General features: G+C 50.6%; 8 protein-coding genes across 8 annotated transcripts; 4 read left to right on the top strand and 4 right to left on the bottom strand.

Annotated features, from left to right (window-relative positions):
* Positions 1-137: 137 nt before the first annotated feature.
* On the bottom strand, positions 138-3250 carry IAR55_002476 (uncharacterized protein; the record flags this gene model as incomplete). The annotated part of the gene is made up of 16 exons (XM_066945589.1): positions 138-236; positions 310-430; positions 480-586; positions 664-885; positions 957-1066; positions 1121-1160; positions 1210-1325; positions 1388-1456; positions 1509-1626; positions 1685-1809; positions 1870-2146; positions 2198-2299; positions 2356-2497; positions 2561-2661; positions 2714-2768; positions 2823-3250. The coding sequence occupies 16 exons, from the start codon at positions 3248-3250 to the stop codon at positions 138-140; spliced, it is 2232 nt and encodes a 743-aa protein (XP_066804278.1).
* Positions 3251-5182: 1932 nt separating this feature from the next.
* IAR55_002477 (uncharacterized protein) lies at positions 5183-7567 on the top strand (the record flags this gene model as incomplete). The annotated part of the gene is made up of 6 exons (XM_066945590.1): positions 5183-5280; positions 5394-5524; positions 5583-6432; positions 6485-6587; positions 6844-6867; positions 6926-7567. 6 exons carry the CDS (start codon positions 5183-5185, stop codon positions 7565-7567), a joined length of 1848 nt encoding a protein of 615 aa, XP_066804279.1.
* A 320-nt stretch (positions 7568-7887) lies between these two features.
* Positions 7888-11257, bottom strand: IAR55_002478 (uncharacterized protein; the record flags this gene model as incomplete). Its single annotated transcript, XM_066945591.1, has 17 exons — positions 7888-8022; positions 8138-8171; positions 8283-8329; positions 8444-8507; positions 8585-8624; positions 8724-8828; positions 8932-8992; positions 9145-9170; positions 9597-9758; positions 9883-9931; positions 10010-10095; positions 10150-10233; positions 10320-10475; positions 10549-10566; positions 10627-10705; positions 10791-10857; positions 10923-11257. 17 exons carry the CDS (start codon positions 11255-11257, stop codon positions 7888-7890), a joined length of 1548 nt encoding a protein of 515 aa, XP_066804280.1.
* A 799-nt stretch (positions 11258-12056) lies between these two features.
* IAR55_002479 (uncharacterized protein) lies at positions 12057-15486 on the top strand (the record flags this gene model as incomplete). Its single annotated transcript, XM_066945592.1, has 15 exons — positions 12057-12383; positions 12448-12521; positions 12581-12644; positions 12701-12770; positions 12837-13021; positions 13102-13407; positions 13467-13677; positions 13726-13912; positions 13967-14123; positions 14172-14225; positions 14279-14518; positions 14593-14757; positions 14831-14840; positions 14893-15086; positions 15166-15486. 15 exons carry the CDS (start codon positions 12057-12059, stop codon positions 15484-15486), a joined length of 2565 nt encoding a protein of 854 aa, XP_066804281.1.
* Positions 15487-15692: 206 nt separating this feature from the next.
* Positions 15693-19863, bottom strand: IAR55_002480 (uncharacterized protein; the record flags this gene model as incomplete). The annotated part of the gene is made up of 16 exons (XM_066945593.1): positions 15693-15759; positions 15843-15899; positions 15974-16342; positions 16399-16501; positions 16563-16658; positions 16728-16932; positions 16992-17133; positions 17188-17258; positions 17317-17645; positions 17704-18106; positions 18164-18576; positions 18636-18716; positions 18777-19134; positions 19215-19441; positions 19530-19739; positions 19794-19863. 16 exons carry the CDS (start codon positions 19861-19863, stop codon positions 15693-15695), a joined length of 3201 nt encoding a protein of 1066 aa, XP_066804282.1.
* Positions 19864-20974: 1111 nt separating this feature from the next.
* Positions 20975-22180, top strand: IAR55_002481 (uncharacterized protein; the record flags this gene model as incomplete). The annotated part of the gene is made up of 5 exons (XM_066945594.1): positions 20975-21133; positions 21269-21424; positions 21561-21723; positions 21886-21959; positions 22064-22180. The coding sequence occupies 5 exons, from the start codon at positions 20975-20977 to the stop codon at positions 22178-22180; spliced, it is 669 nt and encodes a 222-aa protein (XP_066804283.1).
* A 371-nt stretch (positions 22181-22551) lies between these two features.
* Positions 22552-24550, bottom strand: IAR55_002482 (uncharacterized protein; the record flags this gene model as incomplete). The annotated part of the gene is made up of 6 exons (XM_066945595.1): positions 22552-22791; positions 22882-22892; positions 22956-23002; positions 23057-23168; positions 23238-24167; positions 24280-24550. The coding sequence occupies 6 exons, from the start codon at positions 24548-24550 to the stop codon at positions 22552-22554; spliced, it is 1611 nt and encodes a 536-aa protein (XP_066804284.1).
* A 636-nt stretch (positions 24551-25186) lies between these two features.
* On the top strand, positions 25187-26665 carry IAR55_002483 (phosphoserine transaminase; the record flags this gene model as incomplete). Its single annotated transcript, XM_066945596.1, has 3 exons — positions 25187-25358; positions 25542-26522; positions 26589-26665. 3 exons carry the CDS (start codon positions 25187-25189, stop codon positions 26663-26665), a joined length of 1230 nt encoding a protein of 409 aa, XP_066804285.1.
* Between the last annotated feature and the right edge of the window lie 230 nt (positions 26666-26895).

Raw genomic sequence — 26895 nt, forward strand, 5'->3', positions numbered from 1 at the left:
TAACATGCGTACAGAAAAAGCACCTTTACATCTAGTCTAACAACAGACGGCTCTACGTAAGTCAGAGATCTGAACAAAATGTTGTCTAATTTATCGTGCGTGACAATTGCCTGAGATCGGCCAGAGTATGCCCACCTCTATTGCTCCCACCTCGAGAAAATACTAGTGCCGTAACCTAGACTCTCGACTTCGCGCATCGCATCTCTTAGATCGCGATGAAAGTGCGTGGGACCGAGCTATAAAACTCGAGCGGATCAGCATTCTGTGATCAAACATTCACGCTCTGGCTGAAGCTGCTCTATCACTCACCAAGTCTGTTATTCCCACTATTTGGAATAGCTTGATTTGACTCGGACGGAGGTGGGCGAAATGGACACCGACGCCCCGCTCGTCATAAGACTTCGTTAGTTCGTACAAGATTTGCGTGGCTCTGAGAGGTTCTGGTCAGCAATGACTCTGCAACGAAGGTAGTGACTCACGAGGCGTCGATCTCTTCCACGTCCCCCATGTGAAGGATAAGAGCTTTCGCAGATTCTCGTCGCGGCTCATCGCTGGGGTGGCTTTTCCCCATACCGTATAACTCCAACTGTTGATAGTAAAGAAAATGATCAGCTTGGCGACACTGTACTCAAGTTGACGAGGTCCGCCTTTGTGACAACTTACTCTTCTTAATCGTTCCTTCAACTGACCAGTATTGGCAAAAGATAGACTCTCCCTGATCCGCACCACTAACACTCCAGGGATCTCCTCCTGTGCAGCCTCATGCTCGTCTATAGGCACCCATTTGTCGGTCCCGGGCAGACGTCCAATGATTTTGATTCTCGTTTGAGTTGATTTCTGAATCACAAGGATGAGAGAAAAGACGACAGATGCCACGAGACCAAGCTATCCACAGAGATTGAACAATGATCAGCCTCCTACCTCGCGTATTATACCTCCTATGACTATACACCCACTTCGATTGAGAACACCAGGGTGAGGAAGAAAGTCCCTGTCATCTGCAGGAAGTCCGTCCATGCTCGCATCTTCCAAAAGTAGATTATCTCGTGAGGAGCCTCCGCAAGGACTGGATTGAACATATAAGCATTGGCCAGAATTGAGTCGAGTGTATAGAACTCACTGGCGTAGACAACAAGGGTAATGATCGCCGCGAGCACAGCCTGTGAGCCGAATTAGCGGACGATCGCTGTACACTTACAAGATGCTCACCTTTGGCAAGAAATACAGGTATGGTAGTAAGAAGAAGATGGAGAAGATCATACAAATACTGGTGATGATACTGGCCATCTGCGTGCGGCTGCCGATCTGACCGTTGAGTCGGGATCCTATTAAACGGAAGACCATTCATTTCAGTCGGAACTAGCTGCAGGACGACGATTTCACTCACGAGTGATCGAACCAAAGATGGGGATTGCACCGGTTCCGACAAGGAAGGAAGACGTAAGATTTGCCGCACCTACGTTGACCTTGAATCAGGAACGTCCACCCTGATGCTCAGTCGCACCCACCAAGAGCAACCAACTCCCGGTTCGGGGAGACGCTGTACCCGTACAAGCCAGCGTTCTCTCGAGCGGCTACGATACTGTCGACCACACCGACGATAGCGCTCACGAAGGCAGTTGGGAGCTGGGGACAGCTGTCAACCACGGTCACTCAAAGCAAGATATTGTGAGCGGCCACTCACAGTGTAATTGAAGTATTTCAATGTCCTTCCGAAGAGAGGCCAGCCGAACGGGATAGACGATCCACCCTGGATTTTCCCCAACACTTCAACACCTTGATGGTCCCATCGTAAAGCATGTGTGAGGACTGGTAGAGAGTCGAAGGTGAGCTTCGCGTTCTTCTTTCGGCAGAATGATAAATAATCACCTGTAGTACCAACGACCAATACCAGGATTTCCGGGATATACTTGACCCATATTCCACCAGGACGAGAAGCGATGCGCTGCTTCACGACTCTCGCCAAGATCAAGAACCCAAGCGAAGTGAAACTGAGGATAGCAGTGGTTTTATTCACGTGGTCGAGGTGTCTGAGGGTGAAGATGAATTTGGATATAGGGAGGGTCGGCGGTTCTTGCTGCATGTCGGGGTGAGCGACGATGGCAGCCAAGCCTAACATAGGTACGAGTTGTTCGATGAAGATGATCTATATGGCCGTCAGCTCAAGTCATTTCGGACCATAGACTGAGTCACATACGATTCCGACCGCAGTGATGAAGCCACGCAATAGAGCTCGAGAGAGGACAACGTCTAAAAAGCCCAATCGAAGTAATCCTAGGACACTCGTGATTACTCCAATCTACAAGGCATGGTCAGCATTGCGTCTGCCCAACCCGTTATCCTCGTACGACCCACTTGGAATGTAGTGATCAGTGCGATCGCTGCAGCTTCCAGTTCAGGATGTGCTGGCATATTATGAGGATCGCTGTATACCAGCTCCTGTATCATCTGACCGATCAAGAGCGACAGAGCAGCTTCTGGACCGATAGATAGTTGACTGGACAATCAAATAGCTCAGCGGATGATCTCTTCCTGTGTCCAAGATGGGGAGGGAGCTCACCGACAAGTGCCCAGCGCGCCATATACCAGGGCTGGGACAGCTGTAGACCATAGACCAGCGACTGGTGTGAGTCGCGCTAGACCGCTAGCGTATGACATCGCCTGAGTACTCTTCTGTCAGTTGACCTCCTTTTTCCATTCCGCTACGACGCACCTGAGGTACGAGAAGACAGGCCACTGACAGTCCAGCGACCAAGTCTCCCGAAAACCTGCATAGTCGCTCAGCGCTCACGCATCACAATGAACTGTGAAGCGACACTCACAATGACCAGCTGTACTTGGGCAACCATTCCGTGACAGGTACATAATACTTGGATCGCTGTCTGATCTTCTTGGCGTATGCTAGAGTCGCGCTGGACTTGCGTTTCGGTCCTCGTTCATCTCCGTCTTTAGGTGTCTGGTTCCCGCTGCCACCAGCACTCGCACCTGCCTTTTGCATCCTATCATCTTCTTCTGCCGCCTCATCCAGGTTCGCCGTCCAGTTCCTCGTGGGTGGTCTTCCAGTGTCTTCCAGCAGAGGAGTGAACTCGCTCGCGCCCGAGATTCGATTCGTGTTGAACATTGATGCGGAAAAGTTGCGTGATACAGCACCAGCGCTTTTGGACGAAGATGCAGCTTGAGGCGAGGTGGACGGAGCGGTGGCGGTGGTGAATGAGAGGTGATCATCGTCGCGACTCATAGGACTGGTCATTGTAATAAGTTGGACAGCGAGGGAGCAGTCTCTGCGGCTCTAAAGAGAGCCTTGGGTCTGAGCTTGTGGGCCAGAGGAAGAAAGAGAGAGAGAGAAACAGAGTATAAAAATCAAAGTATAAGCGATTGAGTGTGAGACCATTCACAAGAGAGGCAGGTCGCAGAAACCCGACAGCTGTTGATCTTCTGGATACAAACCAACGGCGGTCTTCGCCGCTCAACTTTTGCCGGAATTCCCATCACACAAGTTTCCAGGCGCATTTGCCGTTCAAAGTGATGACGATCATAGATACCAGTATAGAAGCTGACTGATCGCCAATGCAAACGGATGGTTGACATCATTTCTATATCAGACTGCGGTCTGTGGGTGTATTGAGGCCTGAGAGTAGGCGACATCGCAACAAAGGCACACAAACAATAGTTGGCCCCGTATCAAAGGGGGTGAAAGGGGCATGCCATTGTCCCTCGAGAGTAAAAAAAGTGTAAGGATTCCTGATAGCTATCGCTACACTGGTGGAGTGTTGGTCTTGCCAAACCGCCCTTTCTCCCTTCTCTCTCCCTCGTCTCTCACCCAGAGCAGCCGAACAAGTAGGCCTTGAGATGTGGCGAGTAACCATCCCTCTCTGAGATTACACTGATAGACCGAAAGTCGGCGATGGCCGAGCATACAGTCAAACGCGACGCGTTTGAGAGTGTTTCGAACAGGTTACACTCTTTTGTTCTGCTCGACGCCGGCCCCTTGATTCACCTGAATGCAGCCAGGAGAACAAAAGCAGACACACACATACGCAAAATCATGCCGGAGATACACAGACTGATTGAACGTAGACCATGTACTCACCCATCATACCGAACGACCCCTTTTTTCTATTCTGTTGATGAAACTCCTGATCATGTCAGCTCATCCCCTTGGGCTTGTTCGGCATGTCTGTGGTCCGATTATGCGCACGGCCCACATGCGCTTGACGCAGCTTTTCATTCCTGGGGCGCAGGTCGTCGGTCCGGTCTGTATCACTTGATGGATGACTCACTGTCCATTGTCCCTTGACGTTCTCTCCGCCTCACAGTGGACTGTACATAAACACGCGCTTCGCCAAAGAGAAGTCAGGATTGAGGACACCATCCCTGGCCTTCTTTGTTCTCGGCCTACCTCGAATAGTCATCGAACACTGACGCAGGGCGTGAACACACAACCACCTCACACACCGCCTTTGACAAACATCCATCAGATTCGAACAGTCAACGCCGATTGGAATCAGAAACCGGCGCACTCGGATCCTAAACAGCGACAAGTCTGTCCGACTTCCGTTTCCTTAACCCCATCAGGATGTCGACACCCACACAAGCTTTTCCTCTCACATCGTTCTCACTCTCTTTTGCAACTCCAGACCGTCCTTCACCCTATCGTTCTTCACAGACCACCATTGGCCTTTCAAACAATGCTTCCAACATGACACCTCCTTCAATCCACCGCATCGGATACCCTCTTGAGGACGTTTCAACATCGCTTCCCCCTTTGCGTTCACACACCACTTATTCACACACTGATTCATCCCTTGTATCGACTGTCACATTTTCGTCTACTTCAGCCTTCATCGACAATACAGCGGCATATTTCGGATCCTTCATTCGTTCTTCCAGCATTTCATTCGAAGCCTCACTTCCTGGATTTAACGGAAACCCGCAAGAGGGAACTTCAATCTCCATTCCGGCACTGATCAACCAAACCAGAGTCATACAAACCATTTACACGATTGAACAGAACCAAGCTCAAACCTGGCCGGGAATAAATGCAGCATCGTCAACGGTCCCGGAAACAGCCCATAGCTCGAGAAGCTTCCTCTCTCCTCTGATCGGAACCTCGTCTTCTTCTCGCAGGCCGCGCTCTCCAGATCGAACTTCGCCTCAGTCTCCGCCATTCAAGCGTTCGAGAATGGAGTTTCATCCTCATCAAAATTACCTGTCTGCCAAGGTTGAGGTCGAATTCGACAAAGGTGGAGTGGTCGACATGATTGGTCGTGCTAATACCGGGTGAGTACTGTAACCTGTTGCCACCCAGACGCCGAGTTTACATTCATGTCGTGCATAATGGTCCGGAAGAGAACAACGGATCGATGACTGATGAGCTGGACTTGATGCTACAGCACTAGCTACTCCCTCCCTGGTCATGTCATACTCACGCTGCCTACCCTTCCATCAACATTGCATGGCGAAATGAGAGATATGCTGCTCAGGATAGAGATAGAAGGCAAGTCTGAATTCTGGGACGATCAAGGTATGCTCCTGTTGAGATTTCTTTTTGATCTATTCGCAGGCTGAATATGAAACTTCAGGTCGGTATACCGCTATGCGCCTTTACAGTTTCCAACATCCGATTGCTTCTCCCCACAACTCAATGCCGATTCCCTCCCACGACCCTTCAAGACCCAATGCCTCGTTCTTTCAGGCCGTTGTGCAGTTTGACATACGATTGCCAGGTTGGTTGCCGCCTTCACATGACTCAGGAATGACTACCGTCGGATATGGTGTGCGTGTCGATGCCATCATAGGATGGATCGGACAAAAGAATGTCTCCAAGAGAGTCGAGCCATACAACGGGTTGTTTTCGACGGCTGTTGCGCCCAGTGGCTCAGCAAAGACTTCATCTTTCGATCGTCAGCTCGCCAAAGCGAGACCAAAGTCTGCCTTCGGGTCCTTTTCAATCAACAAATCCCTCCAACCGGGAGAAATCGATTTTTCCTCAAGCAAATCGACACCCTTCACAGTTCATCGACACCGTCTTCCAAGTGCCATCAGTGGTCCTGCATCCGATCTATGTGCACGAGAGTTCTCACTGACCGCTAATTCCGAGGAATGGAATCCTCTAGATTGCGTTGTCATAGTTCCGGGATGGGTGGACCTTCACGGGCCTGAGCCACGCCTTCAAGTGAAGCTTCGGATCCAGGCGAAGAGGGGTTTAAGTCTTGCTCAGAGCCCTCTCCAGAACGAGACAGCCACTTCTGTGAATGGATCTGCCGGCTCGGCTGACGTGCATATGTTAGACGGGTTTGGCTCAGTCCCCGCGAGCTGCCAAAGACAGCTGGAGCCCGCGGCGATGGAGAGGCAATCCACTCACGCGGGCGAGGAGTCGTTCATCTATCTGAAGGAGCTTGGGGTGGTCGTGGAAGAGGTAGAAGAATCCAGGTGGGTTGATCAGCAGGTGTATCGATTGTCGTTGACTGTTGGAGCAAATTAGGTCATATTCCTTCACTTCTTACACAGCTGCATTCCCCATTCCAACCGAACAGCCATCGCGGAACTCAGCTGAGCATCAATTGCTCGACCCCAATTCTGGTCGCGTCAGTAACGCACTCATTGCACGGAACGACACTCGTTTTCAAGGGACACAAACGCGGTTGTGTCTTCTCTCTGAGACCGGGGCAGAACGAACCTTCCGATTCCCCTACGATGGGTTTGGCTTGGGAGATCGACCACGGCATGTCAATGTTACCCTCCCGATGCCACAAGGACTGGTCGAAGGAGCATGCGTGAAGCCACATGGACAGACCATTCTCAAGAATCAAGCATTTTCTGAAGATCACGTTAATTTGTCAGATTGTGGGATCCGACCAGCCCCAGGTTAGCTCTTTGTCTTCTTTGATCCAGCATGACAATGAGCTAAATATCTTTCGCATAGGCTATCATCATCACTACTCCTATCAGATTTGGCACGTCTCCAACAACAGTGCCCTTGTGTGGTCCCAAGGAGGTTGCACTACCCGCATATATCCAGCTTTACCACGAGAACGGTGAGAGGAGATTGTGTGATCCCCCACCACTCTACATGCCATCTCTGGCGCGTCGAAGACGTACGACTCCGCATCCCAACCCCCCTTTGGGTTCTCGACCTCGAAGCTTCGCGCCCTCATATAATTCGCTGTTCCCTGAAAACGAAGCTTCTCGCTCGTCGTCGTCTTCGGTGTCGTCCGACACACACCACGAGGATGCTTATGTGAACGAAACTGCATCAGAATTGTCCCGATCCGCTGACTCCACCGGTGGTGGACTTGCGTTGCCGACCTTTTCTAATTCGACCCTAATCGAGTCAATGGATATCGATAGCGAATTCTCGGAGTTTGACGAAAGCATCTCAGATACACCACTGGATTCGGACTCTTCGCGAGAGGCAACACCGGCGCAAGATGACGAGATGGATATCGATCCTCCGGCAACGTGCGAGGCACAGGGTCTGACCTCGAGTTTGCTCAACGACTCGGAGTCGGCTCTAAGGGCAAGGAAGACGATTCCCGTTCCGGTATCATCATCAGCATCTGCTTGATTCGGTTTTCAATTTCCTCGCAGTTGCATCAAACGTAGAGTAATCTGCAATCGATCTCACCCTCATGTCAATGTCTTAGTCTGGTTGCTTCCAGTCACAGTTCCAATCATATACATGCTGTCATCGCTGCATTTTTTCGCACTTGCTCTTCTGCCCTGCTGTTTCTTCATTACCAATTAGTTATTCATAACACAGGCTATCTTTGACTTCGAAGGTGATTATGTACAGAGTCAAGCGAATGTCCACAAGCACCACAGGACATCGCCCATTACACAAGTTGACGTGGTACAAGCTTCTTGTCATGTTACTCATTGTTTTACTCATTGATTAAGATAGACATTCGCCACCTGATTGTCCCCCTTGGCTCTCGCTGACTCATTGAACACTGGCGCATCTTTCAACTCGGGGTAGATGTCAACATTGTAATCCTGGTATCTTCCCCCAGGTCCGAATTTCTTTTTGCAATGAGTTCAATTGTCAGCAAGTAGAAATAGTGGTACGCAAGGGCGGGTCGTGGCGGCGGCACACTTTGTGGGGTTATGATGACATGAAAGGCCGGGGAAGACTTACGGCGTAAAATTGCGGGTTGTGATCTTTTAGTTTACTGTGCGCCAGATCCCAAGTGAAAGTAGTCACTCAGCATTCCAAACTCTCTCAAATGGGTAGTGCAGGCTGGATATATATGAGCGGTATAGGAGATCATGAATCAACTCACCCCGGATCCTTATCCATGCATACGAAGATGGTCGATACGCCAGCTTCCTGTTGATTGACAGAAGGAATGTGGCGGTTAGTCATACTGTAATTTATCATGTGAGTCTCGTTCGAACCCGAGCGTAAGGGACGTTGAAGCGTTGGGTCCCAAATTGGACTCACAATCGCAGAGGTTAGTACGAGACCGATAGATATCCCAATGAGGAAAGAGTACAGGAGGATGAGCCTGTGATGAGTGGCGACATCAATGAGGTTCCGTTGAGCAACAAAAATCGTCAGGGGTGTGGCGATCCGACGACTTACCAATCCCACCAATGGTCGATCTTCATAGTCCCGTCAATCGCTGAGGATACAATTCCCGAGTCAGCAACTTGACAGGTAGTTTGCAGCAAAGTATGCCGGCGCGACAGCATGTTTTGAGGACAGATCGTTCAGTACTCACCAGTCATATAGAGGTAGGTGAATCCGGCACAGAGAATCGCATTGCCCAGACACGCAAATGTCAGACTACTCCCGACGATCGAGTCGTTGAGCAAAGCCCCAAGCCCTGGAATCGTTGACGGTATCAGCGAGGTGTTCTCATCAAACCGGAGCATCGTGCGGACATCAGGATGGGTAACATGGTCACAATGAGAATTGCTGGGACTTACCTTTGTTTTTGAGCGATCGCCCCTTGCCGAAAAGTCGGAAGATCTCTCTACCTCCCTGGATCTATAGCGATCGTAGAAGAAGAAGGAGAAGGGGGGGTGGGGGGTGGGGAAGGGGGGATAGTGTGAGAGGGGGGGAGAGCGTGAGAGGGGGGTATTCATCGTTGTGAGCGAATGATGCCTGTACATTCAGTATAAGATTCCAACCAAACTTACGTAGCCGATCTTGAAACGCTCAACACCTGCAAGTTGTGATCAGCAAATTACAAGCCCGTAGATCCCTACTGATTCCTGCCTTACCAATCCTGATGCTGCAGGTTCAATCATGGTATACGTTAGTTTTCAGCTGCTTTGACACCCATGAAGAGGAGCGGAAAGATAGTTCAACGGTCCTGATACCTACAACACGTATTTGTTGAAATATTGCAGTAATCGCTCAATAAAGTGCAAGCAGCTACTGCACTGTTTGTCATTCGTTCAGTGTGAGCTTGCCTCCGGAATGTACCTATTCAGCATCAGACTTCAGACACATACCAAACATTGACAGCAAGATGACCACGCATTTGCATTATCCTCTGAACAAGTTCCAGATGGTCATCAGCCTCACGATCGTCTTGCAGTCTTCCCACCGCCAGCCCTTATCAATCGCGACAAGTGGATGGACTTACTTGAATCGCCTCCTGTTAGCGTTTTCAGGATGAAATGGATAATCTCAACAAACACTACGAGCAGACTGCCGAAAGCAATAGAGCCCAGGGATGTTCCTGCAGCTTTTTTGAGTGCCCAAACTGACTCGCTCTTGGTTTTGCTATCTGTTCCGTACCACCAGTCTGGAATAATATTCCAATTCATCAGTATTTCCTGAAAGCCTCGGGCCATGTTTGAGTATTTGGTGCAGTAGACACAGGAGGGCGGAGCAGTCGGTTGTCTACAGCCGCAAAGGCGTTCACTCACTGGAATATGGTCCTCCGGCCATGACCGCCAAGGTGACATTATTGATGACCTACACCGACACGCACAAAGAGTCAGTTTGAGGTATTCCCTTCCCTCATCTTGATTGAAAAGGTGAACAGTCAGTCACCCCTGAGATCCATATATACTCAAGGACCACGAAGATCAGCAAGATCCAGGTGATCAGTCCCGAGCAATACACTCCTTGTGCACACTCTGTTTTCCATGCGTGTTAGTCACGAGATTCGAAGTCAGCAGAAAACTACATACGTTTTTGCCATGGTTCGAATCGCAGAAAGACAGTGACGAAAGTGAAGACGTTCCACAAGGTATTGAGACCTTGCACGATCAAGCCTTTGATCATACAGTATCGTCCCATCAGCTTATCCTCTCAGTCGATCTGCTGGCCTGGGGATGGAAGGGCGGTGTCGAGGACTTACCAGCGATGACCGTCCAGAAGACCGACCAATGCTTTGATGCAGCGAGATTCGCGGTGATCATGAGATCTTTGGCAAGCTCTATTCGACCGTTGTTCTTGATCATGGCCAATATCACAAGAGCGGCCACCAGGGCTGATATGATACCGAAAGCAGGTTCTGCACATCGTCCCCCAATGGCAGATATTGAGCTTGTATATGATCAGGGAGAGGCGATTTGAGAAGGACTCACGATGCATCATAAAGCAGCCTAAGATACTAGTCAATCAGAAATCGGTTCAAGGGAACGGAATGACTTCACTTCACTTACCAACAGAAGAACCAACCATATAGATCACGGCGACGCTTGGAGCAATGTAGATCACAACAGAGGGAAAGTGTCGGACAAACTGAGACGATCAGTTTTAGCGGACCGACCCGAAGATGTACAAAATCCGCTGATCAGACGGATTCTAGCGGGAGGTGTAAGCTCACTAAGAGGAGACCAAGGCTTAAGGCAATAGCGATCCCGGTAGCGCCGGCGAACATCCAGGCAGATTGACTGATCATGTCACGTTGACAGCTATCGTGAGCACTGCCACAACGGCTCGTGTTGTGCTGACTCACATGTTGAGCGCCTCGTTGTAATCGACAGTTGCTGTCCCATTCATTGGTAAGCGAAGACTGGTATCGGTCTCATCCTTGTAATCAGTAACGAAGCAGTAGATAGTATAAACGCTCAATACAGTATAGATCAATACGCTAAGGAGGAACAAGACGAGCGCCCAACGATCGTGGCATCTTGACCAGAAACTGGGTTTCGGCTGTTTACTTTGAGCTGCTTCCTCTTCCGGGTGAGGTTGACGATCTTCTCTGGGCACTTCCAACGATGAAGGAAGGGGCTCGTGACCACCGACGAAGGTCTCAGCGTTTGAGAGACGTTTCAGGTCTTTGTCGCTCATCTGAGGAAAGAGTGGTCAGTGGCTATGGCATTTTTACGAGGTTTTCAGATGTTAGCGCTACACACCTTCAAGAACGGCTGAATCATTCACAACTCGTCTGGTATGTATCAGGGCAGAATAATTGGGTGACTTCCTGCCGTTGGCTCGCTATAGATCTAGAGACATGGAAGGTCACGACAGATTCATATCGTCAGTGTAATGTAGCCTGCCACCAGTACGTGGTCGAGTAATGAGACACGTAGTGGCCAACATCCTTTATGGACCCTCCTGGAATCTCCTTGCATGACCTGAGCCCATGCTATGACTGATGACCACCTTTGTACAGCTTAAAGGATCGGTCAGATGTCAAGTCCACGAGCATCAAAGGACCATGTCGTCACTTCTGAGTTGCCCATAAGACAAAAGCGATATGCAACAAGAGTGAGGTAGGATACGGCAGATTGTCAGAGGGATCGATGAGACCGGAGGTTGCGCCCTTGTCAACGAACGTTGATGGTGCTGGCTTGAGCCAATGTACTCCATAGTCGGATCTCAAGGCTACAGCAGCCTTCTGCGCCATAGAAATTCTCAGCGTTGAGATACACGCATCAGGTCTCCAAATCGCAATTGTCTTGAGTATCGTCTCGATAAACTGTCTCTGGGCGATTCAAACGTTTTTTCGCGGAAAGTTGGAATCACCATTCCCGACGCGTCCACTTTGACATTTCAGTCACAGATCATAATTCCTGCCTCTCGTTTCTACTCTTCATCGCGCCCTCCTATCCTTGTTGAGAGCTTCACCAGAGTCAAGCGTGATGCAATGCAAGCACCACCTCCTCCCACCCCTCTTCAACGGACCTCGCTCCCCGTACCTCTGAGGCGGACGACGCTCGGAACCGGTTCCGGCCCGACATCGAGACAGAGTAGAGAGAGACCGAACTCTTTCCTCCGACTCTTCGTGGGAGCTCTAGCCGTCACTGCTAGTGAAGCCTGGGTGCTGAACATTGACGAGAAGGGCAGCGGAGGCGTAGGGTGGTTGGTCTTGGCATACTGGGCAGCGAGGATGGTAAGCGAGATCAAGGAGGTTTGGGAAGGGAGGAAGAAGAGAGCGAAAGATGGAGCTGTCGAAAGACTGGGAGCTAGAACAGTGAGCTGTCCGATTCGATGTTGCAGAATCGATGATCACTAGTTGACATTGGCTACGAGCTCAGATAGCAGCAAGTGCCATTCTATCTTTTCAGACAGTCTCCTTCTTCCTCTCATTACAGAAAATCGGTCCTCTCAGGTGAGCGCCATACCTGTTCTTCTGCCCTACATGGATTCGATCGCTGATGTTTCCGATAGATTGATTCTGATCGCTTTCGCAAGCTCTTTACCAGCTTCGACAGACCTGCCAGATCTTAGATCTGTGAGTCGCCAGATCGCGCTTCATCTCGTTCCATCTCATCTGATTGTTGTCGTCAGCTCGTTACTCTTCTGCCTGCTGCGGCTTCCACAGTCTATATCGCTGGAGAAGCTATCTTAACTCACGGGAGTGAGTGGACTTTGCGAGCTCCACCGTATCAAACTCATCGTCAATATACACTTGTGACCCTGGCAGTATTCGGCGCTATACCCCTCATCGTCTTTGCCGTATCCACGTTTTTGGCGGATCGATATCTCAGTAAAAAGTCCTCAAAAGCTCGTAGCGATGACAAGAAATTTGGTGGGCAAGAAACGAAGCTGTGGCTACTTGGTACATGCACAGCATGTTCCAGTGCTATCCTGATCATTCTCTATACCTTGGTTAGTCACCTTCTTGTTTGTAATGTCGCCTCATAAACGTTCGTGAAATGAGCTAACGTCTCCTTGGCCTTGTCGAATAGAATACCATCCCTTTGCCTATACCTGTTGCACACTCTCCATCTCAGAGATTCGGATCGCTACTATCTGCCTTCCTGGTTCGGTTCATACCCTTCCCCTTCACGACTTCTCCCGGTTCTGAGGCCATCCTCCGACTCTCCAGCTTACGGGACAAGATCATCTTCCTCGTCGCTATACCGGTATTGCAATTCTTCGCCTTGCATCCTGCACCAACTATGATCGATGTTCTGGTATTGCTTCCTCTGGTCGTGGCCACTTTAGTATTCGCAACCGCACACAAAGCCCAATCAGATAGCGTCCCACAAGGAGTGAGCTCGAATCTATACTCCATTCGCGGACATAGACAATGCTTACAATCGCTCTACAGTGGTCGTTCCCTGCCCAGACTGTCTCCACATCGCGACCTTCTTGGTCGATCATGTCTCTTGTTCCATCTCGCTGGCGACCACATCTTCAGACGATACTGAACACACCAACATCATCCAAGATCTTCTACTTCTTACTGCTCAATTTGGCGTATATGGGCGTGCAGATGGTGTACGGTGTATTCACCAACTCCCTAGGACTGATCTCAGATGGTTAGTGGGTTCCGTATGGATACTGCTTGTTACTGAACACGGACATAGCCATTCACATGCTCTTTGATTGTCTTGGACTGGCTGTCGGACTATGGGCATCCGTGGCAGCAACCTGGAAACCAGATGGAAGGTACACCTTTGGTTATTCTAGAGTGGAGACACTCAGTGGATTCGCCAATGGATGCTTCTTGATCCTGATCTCCATCTTCATCATCTTCGAGGCCATTCAGAGAGTGTACGTGTTGTTATTTAGTCAGGAAAGATCGTTCTAACTGCCTCCATATGATAGTATCGACCCACCCGAGATGGAGACTCATCAGCTGCTCTTGGTATCTGGAATCGGACTGGCTATTAACCTCTGGGGCATGTACGCTACAGGAGGACACCATCATCATGGTCACAGTCATGGTCACGATCATTCTCATGTTCCGGTGAACGATAAAAAAGTGCGTAACATTTCTCATGTCAAAGCACTCCATTGACGATATGTGTAGGAAGATCACCGACACGAGCATACATCGCATCATAAACACAACGAGTCACATGGAGTGAGTGCGATGTCCTTCTCTGCCGCGCAAATTTGTTGACTGTCCATTCCTAGACATCGCAAGCCATAGCATCTCGTCCTCACGGCACGCTCGGCAAGAGACGATCTTCCGGGTTCCTCAACGGGCTGAAAGGTCATGACCCCGGCAGTCATGGTCAGATCCAAAGTCACAGTCGGAACTCGTCGCGAACTCATTCACCGGTGGACCATATACACGATGATCACTCAAATTGCAACGGACACACTCATGATGTTGCCTCGCATACACACTCGCACGATCACCCGCACGGCCACGTAGTTCACGGTCATCATGATGTGAGTGGTAGTCTCAGGTTCAAATGCGAAGCTTATCGGTTGTATTGGTGTAGCATTCGCATGACCATCAAGATCATGATCATGGTCACGACCACGACCACGACCACGACCACGACCACCTGAACCATGATCCTCACCATCACGGTCATGATCACGGCCACGGCCACGACCATGCTCATAGCCATAACATGCGGGGAGTATTCTTACACGTTCTAGCAGTGAGTGGTCCTCTGTGATTACAGGTAGCAAGTCAAGTGAAGCTAACAATCGCATCTGATTCTTCTCACACAGGATACGTTAGGTATGTTGTCGTAATGACTCTGATCAACAGCTTTAGCTGATCGAATTCACAGGAAGCGTTGGCGTCATCATCTCCACCATTCTTATCCGTTTCACAGGCTGGACGGGCTTCGACCCGATAGCGAGTTTGTTCATTGCTGCACTGATCATGGCGAGCGTTTTCCCGCTAGTCATCGACTCAGGAAAGGTGTTGTGTCTGGATGTCGGCGTGGACAAGGAAGCTGAGATACGGAATGCTTTAGCAGAGGTGTGTTTTGAGAAAAGCATCCTCCATCTGCACAATGATTCTCTGTCTCGCAATCTAATCGATCAATGTTATCGCGTAGCTCTCCTCTGTTGACGGTCTAGCGAATTACGCCTCTCCTCGATTCTGGCCTCGATGCGAAGGCGAGCTGGTCGGATCAATCCATATTCACTTGGCGATATCACCCTCATCAGTCGATCCTACCAGACTCTCGACGCCTTATCCGCAATATAAGCCTAGATCTGGTGACATCATCTATGCGAATGCGGAGAAAGTGGTAGGGAGAGTGGAGAGGTTGTTGAAGAAGAGGATCAGAGGATTGACAGAATTGGTCGTTCAGATAGAAGGAGGAGCGGAAGAAAGGAGTTTCTGTACTTGTATGACGGGGGGGTTGGGTCGTTAACGAAAGCGTGTACCTAATGTGTCTTGGTAGAGAGAGAAACAAACGGCATGTTACGCATTCTAGACTTGGACATGACTAATGCATAAGTTACATTCCATTCTTGTAAATGGTTCATGGTATCGTTCCATCCCTGTACAGACTGTGGGTATAGAAGTGCAGGGTATCGTATGACCGCTTCTCTTTCTCAATGCGATGCAAGCGTCGAACTAATTTCGGAGCTTTGCAAGTTTCGCACTGAACGGATCTTTACAATGCAAATGTGTGACTTCGCCTCTGTGTGGCCACCCAGCTGAATCAGCTCTGATCTTCGCCGGGCGGACGACTTCGCGTGCATCAGCTGTTCGAGATCGACTTACCTCGGGGCGTGTACCGCAATGGCTGATTGACCTAATCTCTTATGGCATTGAGGACAACTGGAATATCACGAAACTCAGCTTGAACAGGGGGAAGGAGACCATGCGCCTGACGCCTGAACAGGGAGACTTACATTCTTTGATCTGTCACTCTGACTCTCTTCACTTCCAAGCCTAATAAAACCCTTTCCACCTCTTCCCTACGCCCCTTGACCAGACTCGACACTACCCTCTTGTCGTTCATCTTGCTGTGATCTTCTCTCAGCGTCCTCATGAAGAACGCCTGAACATCAGACATCGGTACGAGGGGAGGTAAGAGGTCCAGAACGGGTGAAGGAGGTAAAGAGGTGGAATGTTTGGATATGAGAGAAAGTGCTGGCGCAAGGAGGGCTTTGGTGAGAGGTTGCGATTTAGCAGAGGTGGTGGAAGGGAGAGGACGGAGGTAGATCTGGAGTAAGAGGAGGAAGATCTGGGCGTTATTGGGATAATTTCGAACACAGTATCTAAGGTCAAAGGTCTCCGTCAGTCCTTGCCTATGATCAGAGTAAGCTTCACTTACGTCTCGGCTGCAGTGTAGTCTTCAAGTTTGGACACGTATATTCTCAACGCTTCCTCATGCTTGCCCATCCTTCCAAGCAGGATCGCTCGTGCCTCAGGCATTTCTACCGCTTACATCAATGTTGTCTGTCTCTCGAAGAGGACTATCCGTAAATGAATACTCACCATCTTCTGTCAGCTTGCTGACGATCCTATACGGTCTATATTGCGTTGAGGACGACAAAAGCTGGAGCAGTTTATCGTATGCCTCCGGGTGAGACTCTACGCATACCGGGAACTTCAGCACCAACATGCTCGGGGAGTAAACTTTCTGCGACAGAGCAAACTCACCATTATTGCCACCTTTGATGGTCTTCCTCACCCGACCGAGATACAGTTCGGCGAGCTTGTCGTGATAGTCCGCCCCTTCCTCTCCGAGAGCAGTTATGATGTGCTCCAGATAGCCGATGCAAGCTTCCTCGCTCGTCTGTTCAAGGAAATTTGTGACCTCTTTCCGAGGCAAGGCTTCTACTTCTGGCTCGTCCGCTGTGAAGATCTGGGAATGACCACGAAAGTCAGCGATGATTCTAAAGGGATAAACATCCAGCAACTAACCTGCAAGGCAATCTTCGGATCTTCTTCGAATACCCATTTTGAGGATTCGAGAATCAACGGCAACTCCTTTGGTCCAAGTTTCTGAAGATACCGTATCGTAGGCGGATATCGATCCAATTTGTCGTCCTCCTCTTTTGCGAGTCTGGCAGACATATCAGCGGGTGATGTGATTCCTGGCCCAATGAGGCGAGCTTACTCGTGCAACATCTTAAGTGCCTTGCCATGCATCGTTTTACCGTGATACAGGTCAATCAAGTCGCCGAATTTCTAGTATGGGTGTAAGCAAGCGAGCTCAAGTGAGGTTGCACAACTGCAGAAGGCTTACCTTTTGAGCCTTGAGTAGCTCTTCCACTTCTTCGACATCACACCAGTTCTCTATCCTACACAGGCTCCCGACCAGGATTGGTCTAGCTACCAGATACACCTTGATTAAACCCGTATAGATCACTTGGGCCATACGTAGCAGTTGTTCTGGGTCGAGCTCGCCCATAGGTACCGAGGGCAGACTGTATTGCTCTTCGGCGGAGAGGGTCGATAGCGGCGGGAGTGAGTCCTCTGCAGGTAACGGGGTAGTGGCGATCGCTCCTGAGAGTTTCTGCCGACGATCCGAAAGGAAGTACATCAAAGCCTCGAGGGCTGCGCGGGGTGGGACGGCTACGTAATTCACGAATCAATCAAAGGTTGACCCGTCGAACAGACAAGTGCGGCTCACTTTCTTCTCCGCTCATGGTAGGCGGCGGTTTCTCTACCCCCTCAACACTCTTGATGCTGGCCGCATCGTCCCCCTTTTGAACGGGGTGACTCAACGTATCCACGCTACCTTTCTTCGGCAACCTCAATCCTGCAACGCTCTTAAGGAGACTTTTTGTCGTACCTCCCTCATGCTCTTCCTTGTGTTGTGGCTCGAGCTGTGCACCTTCGACCGCACCAAACAGTTCCATCCATCCGTCTTTCGGAACGTGTAACCGACCTGATATCGTTTCCGCAGGAAAGAGGGAAAGGACTAGGGCGGCGTTGATGTTGAATATGAGGAAAGTCTCCATGGCAGATTGATACTGGCCATGAGCGATCTGAGCAACTGCTTGCAAGGTCTTTAGATGCGGAAGGCGGCGAGACTGAAGAATGGGAGATTATTAGAGTGTCCGCATTCACAGCATCACATGTCCACTCACAGGAGCCAGCCCATTCTCGCCTACCGACTCCACGAGACCTATAGCATCTCCCACTCTCCCTTGCCTCACCAGCTCATCCACCTCGTCGCCTATGTCACCTGCCCGTACGCCCCATATTGTACTTCCCTCCAACGCAGCCGCGGTCTTGTCGGTCGGCGTTGAAACAAAAAGTAATTTTGTCGACGCCGACATATTGGCGGCAGGCGTGGATTGCGGGTTGGCACTGGACGTTGCGACAAGACTGTTAACGGTCAGACCACCAGTAGACGGAGCCGGTAAAGCTAGTGTTTGTCGCAGAGTAAGGGTTGGAGCAAGATGGATCTGTAGAGTCGGGACTGGTATGGTCGAAGCAGCAGAAGCGGAAGTTGTGGGGACAACAGGCACTATGGAGTAGATGTACGGATTGGCGAAAGCTACCATGTAGCGTTAGCCTATTGTTCGGACCGATTTGATGAATAGTGCAAGGACGTACCAAGAGCATCTGGTGGTCCGGGCCACTGTAGTGATTCTGAACGGGTATAATTGCCCTCAGATGAGTAGAACACGCCCATCTCTGATGACATTATGTATCAGCAAAAGTCCAGTAACCGTAGGACAGACGGAAACCACCTACCGTCTCTTGCTAATAAGACCTCTCCCCCCACTGTTTTCGTTCCCACTGGCAGTCCTGCCTTTGCACCCAATCCCACATATCCCCCAAGACCGCTCAGAGCTCCCATACCCATGGTGATCCCTGACGCTCCTTCCTCACCGCCTGCTGTGGTTGTTGTCGACGTTGCTGGTGGGGGTGGTGAAGTGGCAAGGTCCGTCACAGTCAATCTGTTTGCTGATGATGCGGGGTTGAGGTGAAGTAAGACAGAAGTTTGGGGTGAGAAGAGGAGGTGAATGGTCTCGGGTAATGGAGGAGCGGACGATGCGGATGGAGAAGCTGGAAAGATGATATGTCGTGGTGAATGGGGCAAGGCGAGCTCCTAATGGTACAAGATCGGCACGACGAGGTCAGCTTCGCTGCTATCGCTCGGCAACCCGAGAGAAGGGGGAGAGCACTCACCCAAGGATCTTTGAAACCCTGCTTTCCAGCACCATAAACGACGACCTTCTTCCTGCATCCGACCAATAACAGGTCCCTCGTCCCTTCGCCGCCATCAGAATCGAAATTCTTCCCCTTGGACGGGGAATAAGAGGTGACTGCAAATGTGTGGGCTGAACGCGCTTGAGACAGCGTCGAAGTACCTGTTTTGCCGAGATGGGGAAGAGGATATAGAGTGACCGTTGAATCTACATCACAGCACGAAAGAAGAGTCAGTCAATGTACAGCGCGATCAAGGTCATCTTACAGAGTGACCCTCATAGCTGTCAGACTTACCCGAGAGTACTACTAACTGATTGGTCCCTCCCAATATTCCGAGCTGGTCAATCTGTCTTCTACCGTGAACGTGGGTTTTGAGGAGCTTTACAGTCGGCAGGGCGACTGCCTCTCCCTCCTCCCTGGCATCACCAGCATCGGTTGGTGACGATATCCCGTATGAGTAGATCTGGATTGATCCTGTGATCAGTCCGACGTACAGTCGGTCCTCTGCAACCGATCCGGTATGTCAATGTTCAGCCACGAAGGGAGGCAGTTACCTACCATATTGATGTATAGCCGTAATTCGTGTTTTGAGAGATGGCAAGAGAGGATGCAAGGAGAAGCCGGCCATCGTGTGTCCGTCACCGAGGGTCATAATAACGGCCGAGGAGGAGAGGGCAGTGACGAATGGTGTTTGTTATGAGGAGGAGAGGAATGTTGATTAGAATCGAAGTGGATTGCAATGACGTTTGAACCGGCGCGAGTGACACCGACCGAACAGCAACCTCCACGCTGTCTTTGATACTGCTTCTCATATCTCGTACATCACTCGACACTCATCATCACAAAAGAAGACCTCAGCCGCATAGCTTCAAGCCTTCACACTCGACTGCACACAGATAGTGTCTCTCGAAGGTACCCAGCCCTTCGGAAAGACCTGACATTCGGGTGACATTCTCACAAATAACACCTCGGTGAGTCGAGCACGTTCTGAGTTCTGATCAAACACTGATATATCACTGCACGTCATATCAGTCTACGATTCCCGACTACCAACCACAAGGACAAGACAGACACAAACGACCGCCATAATGATCTCAGACACGACTCTTACGGATCTTTCCAACGGTCTCGGCATCGCCGCCATGGTCATGATAGTGTTGTACCACTTCGTCGCGGTCAACGGCAAGAGGATGCAGCAATAGGAAAGATCAAAAGACCACAGAGCTATATATATATACGGCATCAGGTGGTGAGAGTACGGCAAGCACCTTGAGAGGATCGGTGGCATAGATGATATGACTAGCTGGGGCCGAGCGAGATGGCCGTTGGAGGAGATGTTCGTGGGGAAGCTGTTGTACTATATGCATAGATCGCACGCGTTGCGTCCGCTCAGTCACACGAGTCCTCACTCATGACAGTCCAGCTCGTCTCGACGGTGTGAGACAGCTAGATGTGGATTGAGTGGAGTCCTAACGGATCCAAGCGAAGACTCAGCGAGCGAGCAAGCGTTCGTAACATGTCGCAACAACTCTTCCCATCGACCAATGCTCCTTTCTTCTCTCCATTTGTTCCGCCTTCATCCCAGTCTCTTCATGCTACTACCATCACCTTTTAGGACCCTTACCTCACTCGCTGGATCACGGACTGCAAAACCCCATTCCGATTTCTTGAAGCCTCTTACATTCCATCAGCATCGAATTCCGCAGGTCGGCTTCCCACGGCCAAATCTGTTCCGCACAATGTCGTCTTCTGTAGTATCACCTTCTGATATCCCGACCCTGGCCCAATTGTACTCTTCGAACGATATCCCGTCTCCTGAGGATAAGCCCAAGTATCCAGTCGATGACTCGTTGAACGGAAGAATTAGTATTTGGAGAGGCGATATCACCAAGCTCAAGGTGAGTTGCTCGTCCGAATGGTGAGACCGCTCTTCTGGTAAATTTCCCCCACTCGACCTGAACCTCGTTTCACGTCTCACCTATTCTGACTCTCAGCTGATTTGAACAATCAATGTTCTGCGCGGTTGCGTACAGGCCGATATGATAGTCAATGCGGCCAATTCGTCCCTTCTCGGCGGCGGTGGAGTTGACGGTGCGATCCATCGTGCAGCTGGTCCAGAGCTTCTGGACGAATGTGAGACTCTTGGAGGGGCTAAGACTGGCGAGACAAAGGTCACCAAGGGGTACGAGGTTAGTCTAGTGTCTGTAGCTGCCCTGACGGCCGACAGCGGGAGTATGAGCTCGCTTCCCACGAGTCGAACGCATCATCACTTCCCCTCGGATGATCTTCAAATGAGACGATTGCACTCGCTTACACACCTCCCAGCTCCCCGCCGCTCGGATAGCCCACACGGTCGGTCCGATCTACTCGAAACTCAACTCTGCTCGATCGGCTCAACAGCTGGGGAGCTGCTACCAGACGTCGTTGGAGAGATGTAATGAGTGTGGAGGAGGTAGTATTGGATTTTCAAGTATCTCAACCGGCGTCTGTGAGTGTTGAAACTCTTCCTCCAACCAACTTCTGTTGTGTGACCCGAGTTCGTCCGGGCATATGAGGATGAGAAAGTTTTCAAAGAGCATTAAGGTGTGGAATCGTGTAGCAGTTCGAGTCGTCCACTTCTGGTGCTGACAAACTACCTCTTACCGTTCAGATGGATACCCGATCATCGACGCGACTCATATAGCGTTAGAGACTACTCGCAAGTTCCTCGAGAAAGACAAGAGCGTAAGTCCCCATCACCCTCCGTCCTTCCTTACCCTTATCGCCCTTCTCACCGTCACTCACAATGTCTGTCAACGCTGGTCTGCTTATCCTAATTCATAACGCAGATCTCAAGAGTTGTCTACGTCGTCTTCTCCGCTAAAGATGAGAAAGTGTATCGGTCGATTGTACCTGAATACTTCCCAGGCAGTACGTCTTCTTCTTCTACCGCTTATACGATGTGACACCCTGTCGAGGTCAGAGATTGGTTCGCGCAAATGGAAATGACGGATATCGGCTACCATTATTTGTATATAGTATGATATCATGTAGCGTAAACAATGAAGAGATGATTTGCAACAACAACGGCGCGGCCATAATGATAACGACAAGCTACAACACAGACGAAGACAATCGATGACAACGAGAGGGAACAAAACACAACGACAAAGGCAACGTGTCATGAAACGTGAAGATCGTGTAATCATAGAGGACATCCACCAATTCTCGATTCGCTCAAGGCAGTTCGTCTCTATTGCGCTTCGACCTCTTCCCCAGCGCTCTGCCTGCGCGCTTCCAATGCTCGCGACTCCGACTGATGTGATGCCTCACGCAGTCAGTCGAATTGCGATCCTCCCCTAGGCGTCAACAAGCGCCCCACCGCCCATCTGCCTAGATACCTCACGAGTCCACCGCCTGGAACACCTTCAGCCAAATCGTTCAATAGCGGACTCAAACCCGCAAGATGTCTGTATCGCGGATAACGGTCTTCGATGGCCCTTCTCACTGATGAGTAGAGAAGTGCATCGTCTACCGCCCATATCCGGGACAGAAGATTGAGACGAGCAGTCAGCACCTAATGAATGTCAGCACGCGAGCATCGAAGACTAGTTGAATTCAAGTCCGCCCGTGGACCGATGACTTGGCAGCTGGTTGAATGACTCACGGCGTGCTTATCTGGGAGCACGATCCATTGTCAGTAAGGCTAACTTGATAGCTCTGCCAGTATGCGGGACTCACTGGACGACGAGCCAGAGGGTAAATCCAGTGCAGGATGGTCTACCGAACTACCAGCTAGATCAGCGTTTCGTCGCGCTAGTACTCGGAGGCCGCAAGCTCACTTCTGCATTGCATCTGTAATCATTTTCTTCTTCCCCACGTCCAAATCTGTACTATCTCCGCTATTCTGTCTAAGATGATATCCAGTCGTGCCGATTCTTGGTGACATGGGACCTTGGCACCAAAAGTAAATTTAAACCGTCAGCGCGTGGCGGGAAAGACGTAAACCTGGGGACAGCTCACCGACAACGACTTCGCAAACGTCTATGCCGACGTCATCCAGCTCTTCCCTCAGCAGTCTTGCCGTCTCGCTCCTTGCCGCTCCAATCATCTTGATCGCGCCCTTCACACCCTCTAATTCACTCTGGTCGTCTTCCAACTCCGTGATGCCTACACCGCTTCCGCCATTGACGAACACAACCCTCCCCCTCCCTCTTCCTTTCGGCGACTTGATGGTTTCAGCTAGAAGATCGGAGAGCTCTCGAATGACCGACAGCGGGTCGAGAACGTTGGTTCTGTATAGTGAGAGGAGAGTCTGTTCATCTGTCATCGTGAGTGCCGAAGCTGGCAGATATCGAGGCGACAAAGGAGAAGTGAGTGAAAGCGTTGTCGATGCTGAGTTATCTGGAGGCGCGGACTTGCTACTCTTTGACACTCTCTTTCGTGTGGTATTCGCGTCGTGGGTAGTGCCAGCATCAGACTTCGATCTGCTAATGTCATTCGAATCGAATGTCATGGAGGCTGGATTTGGGGTACGGGATCCCGCCAGACTGCCTTGCACTCTCGGCTTACGAGAAGCACAGACGATGGCCACCAGTGCTAATCGGTTTTCTTTGCAGTAGGCTCTCACAGTCTCACCAGCATGTCCAAATCTACCACCGATGTGAGGAGGCCCGTCGATACCGGCAGGTTTTTTCCCGCCTTCTCTCGTTTCCGCACGTTGATTCTGCCAACTTTCTTCTGCTACATTTTCGGGGTCCACTATGACCGGTACGACAGCTCCTGGATGATTGAGATGTCTTGCTCGAAGACGCTTTTGTATACCAGACCAGGTGAGCAGGAGATGAGAGAGCGCAGCTGATGTCGGCGGGGAAGTAGGAGACGGCAGCGGGACAAGAGGAAAGACTGTATAACCTGACTTGGCGAGGTGAAGTGTGAGGGACTGTCCAGTGGCTAATGGCGTAGACGGGAAATTGAATTATTGTCAAGCATCAGTACGTCATGCGGAAGAGCAGAAGGTAGTAATGGAACAGGCACGAAGACAGAAGTGACGACAACAACTCACCCTCGCTGGCACCGACAACGACTACTGCTAGACCTCTCCCACTTTCCGCTCGGGCTCGAGCATGACCGCCTCTGCTATTGGTCGCGACGACGTCCCCGACACCGACAACTCCCAGAGTGGACCGGAACCAATCGTGGATTATGGAAGCCGTAGCTTCTACGGAGAGTGAGATGAGAGCTGTGATATCTTGAGTGAGCGCGAGAAGAGCTGTGGTCGAAGGGGATAGTCGAGAAGAGGTAGACGGCGGGGACGAGGTCTCGGGCGATGGCATGGCTCGAGGTAGCGGGACGTGATACGGGAAGTCTCTGGACTGTGCTGAGACTGAAGGCGGCGAGAGTGTGGGTGTGTTACTGATAGCTGTGAGCATGATCAAATTGGAGGCAGGTTCAGCCACAATGAGATTGATGGTGCACGAGAGTTTCAGACGAGCCTGATTGGGCTGCTCATTTGGCTACCACAAGAGACAAGGCATGACTCACATGCGCACTGTCACACAAGCTCGCACACTCCGTCCCCAAAGATACCTCTCCCCAGCAAGGACTGTTCGAAAGCGATATCGTGAGAGCAGATGGAGAAGACTGGTCAGGTAGCAGGTTCTGATGCGGTCACACAGCTGCTGACTGCAGGACCACGCGAATGGTGGTGGTGCTGTGGTGGTAGTAGCAGCGATGGTATGTCAAGGGAAGGGAATGCATATATTGTGGTGGTGATGATGGGAGATGGGAAACGATGGATGGCTACTTAACCGGCGCGTTCCGATTTTGATTTCCCACGGTGTCTCATCATGAGATCAAACAATCGACTCGTAGAACAGGCGCGATTTAGTAAAGGTCAAAAAAGTCAGTACAACCAAGTGATCCCCCATTTCATTCCTATCACTCACACAGTACTATCTTCCCATATCGAAATGCCCGCTCGAGATCAAGTCCACAACTTCGCAGCAGGTCCCTCACCACTCCCAACGACCGTCCTTGAAGAAGCGGCAAGGGGACTCTTGAATTATGACGACACAGGAATGGGGATCTGCGAGTTGTCGCATCGTGGTAAAGAATTCAAAGCGGTGATCGAAGGTGCAGAAGGTGGGTAAGGGCGTCTTACTCTATGGACAGCAGAATGGCGTCGACAAGGGGTCTCGCCCTGTCCTCACCTCTGCGTTCAACCGCTGTACCTCGATCAACTGCCGATTCGTTGTTCCACAACTACTATGAACATGCCGATGCCGATGCTGACGATGTGTCTTTGCTCTCCCCATGCGCGTCTAGCTAACCTCCGCTCTCTGCTCTCTATCCCGGACAACTACACGATCCTCTTCAACCAAGGTGGTGGTACTGGCCAATTCTCTGCAGTAGTATTGAACCTCCTTGCTGCTCATCGACTGTCTCACCCTGTTCCTGCCGAGGAGTTTATCCCACCAACGATCGACTATGTCCTGACCGGCGCTTGGTCTTCCAAAGCATATGCTGAAGCCCAACGACTCTGTCTTCCTCCTTTCCCAGCATGTCCCGCTTTCGCCACTCCTCGAGTCGCAGCCAGCACGAAATCTACCAAATGGACGACATTACCCAAGAAGGATGAATACGATTTCTCGAAGGAAGCTGCGTTTGTCTACTATTGCGAGAACGAGACTATCAACGGGATAGAATTCCCGCCAGCATCAGCTTCCGGATCTTCACCTTTCGCCTTCCCCTTTGATCAGGTCCCCAAAGGAGTCAATATCGTCGCGGACTATTCTTCCTCGTTCATCTCGCGTCCTATTCCCAATATCGAAAAACATGCAATCATCTATGCAGGAGCTCAGAAGAATCTCGGACCATCCGGCGTGACGGTTTTGATCGTCCGGAATGATCTGCTAGTCGACACCACCGAAGCTGCGAAGCTAGGCTGTGTTCCCTCCACACCGATAACGTACGAATACAAGATCTTGGCAGATAACGGCAGTTTGTACAACACCCCACCCACTTTCCCTATCTATGTCTCGGCTCTGGTCCTGCAACATCTTATTGACAACAAGGGTGGATTGAGAGGTCTTGAAGAGACAAATAAGGCGAAAGCGGAACTATTGTATGCGACTCTGGACGAAGCTGAGAAACAAGGGAAAGCGAGATGTGTGGTCAAGGAGAAGGACGCAAGAAGCTGGATGAATGTCACATTTGAAATGCTGGGAGAGGGGAAGGAGAAAGCATTCTTGGAGGGCGCAGACAAACATGGTTTCAGACAGCTCAAGGGACATAGGTCTGTTGGCGGTGAGTCGCCAGATCTGAGGGACAACAAAAGGGGCGGCACCGCTGATGTCACCTTTCCTCTTGCAGGCGTTCGGGCATCACTGTACAACGCTGTCACTCTCGAATCTGTTCGAGCGCTATGCGAGTATATCAAGTCATTTTGAAACAAGTCATCACAGTCAAAACAACGTCGAAGAAGATTGGACAGCATCTGCGCCTCGCGTGGCAGAAGTCATACCGCAGAGGTACTCATCTCACGGATATATGTGTTGGGAACGAATAATAGTCTAGACGCGGCTACTCATCATGTATAGTAATCTTTCCATTCTCACGACACGCAGTAGCCATGAGATCCGGTGTGGCATACGGGAGTACCAGGTGCCACAGGATATCT

The sequence above is a fragment of the Kwoniella newhampshirensis genome, chromosome 4 (genome assembly GCF_039105145.1).
Source record: "Kwoniella newhampshirensis strain CBS 13917 chromosome 4, whole genome shotgun sequence".
NCBI lineage: Eukaryota > Fungi > Basidiomycota > Tremellomycetes > Tremellales > Cryptococcaceae > Kwoniella > Kwoniella newhampshirensis.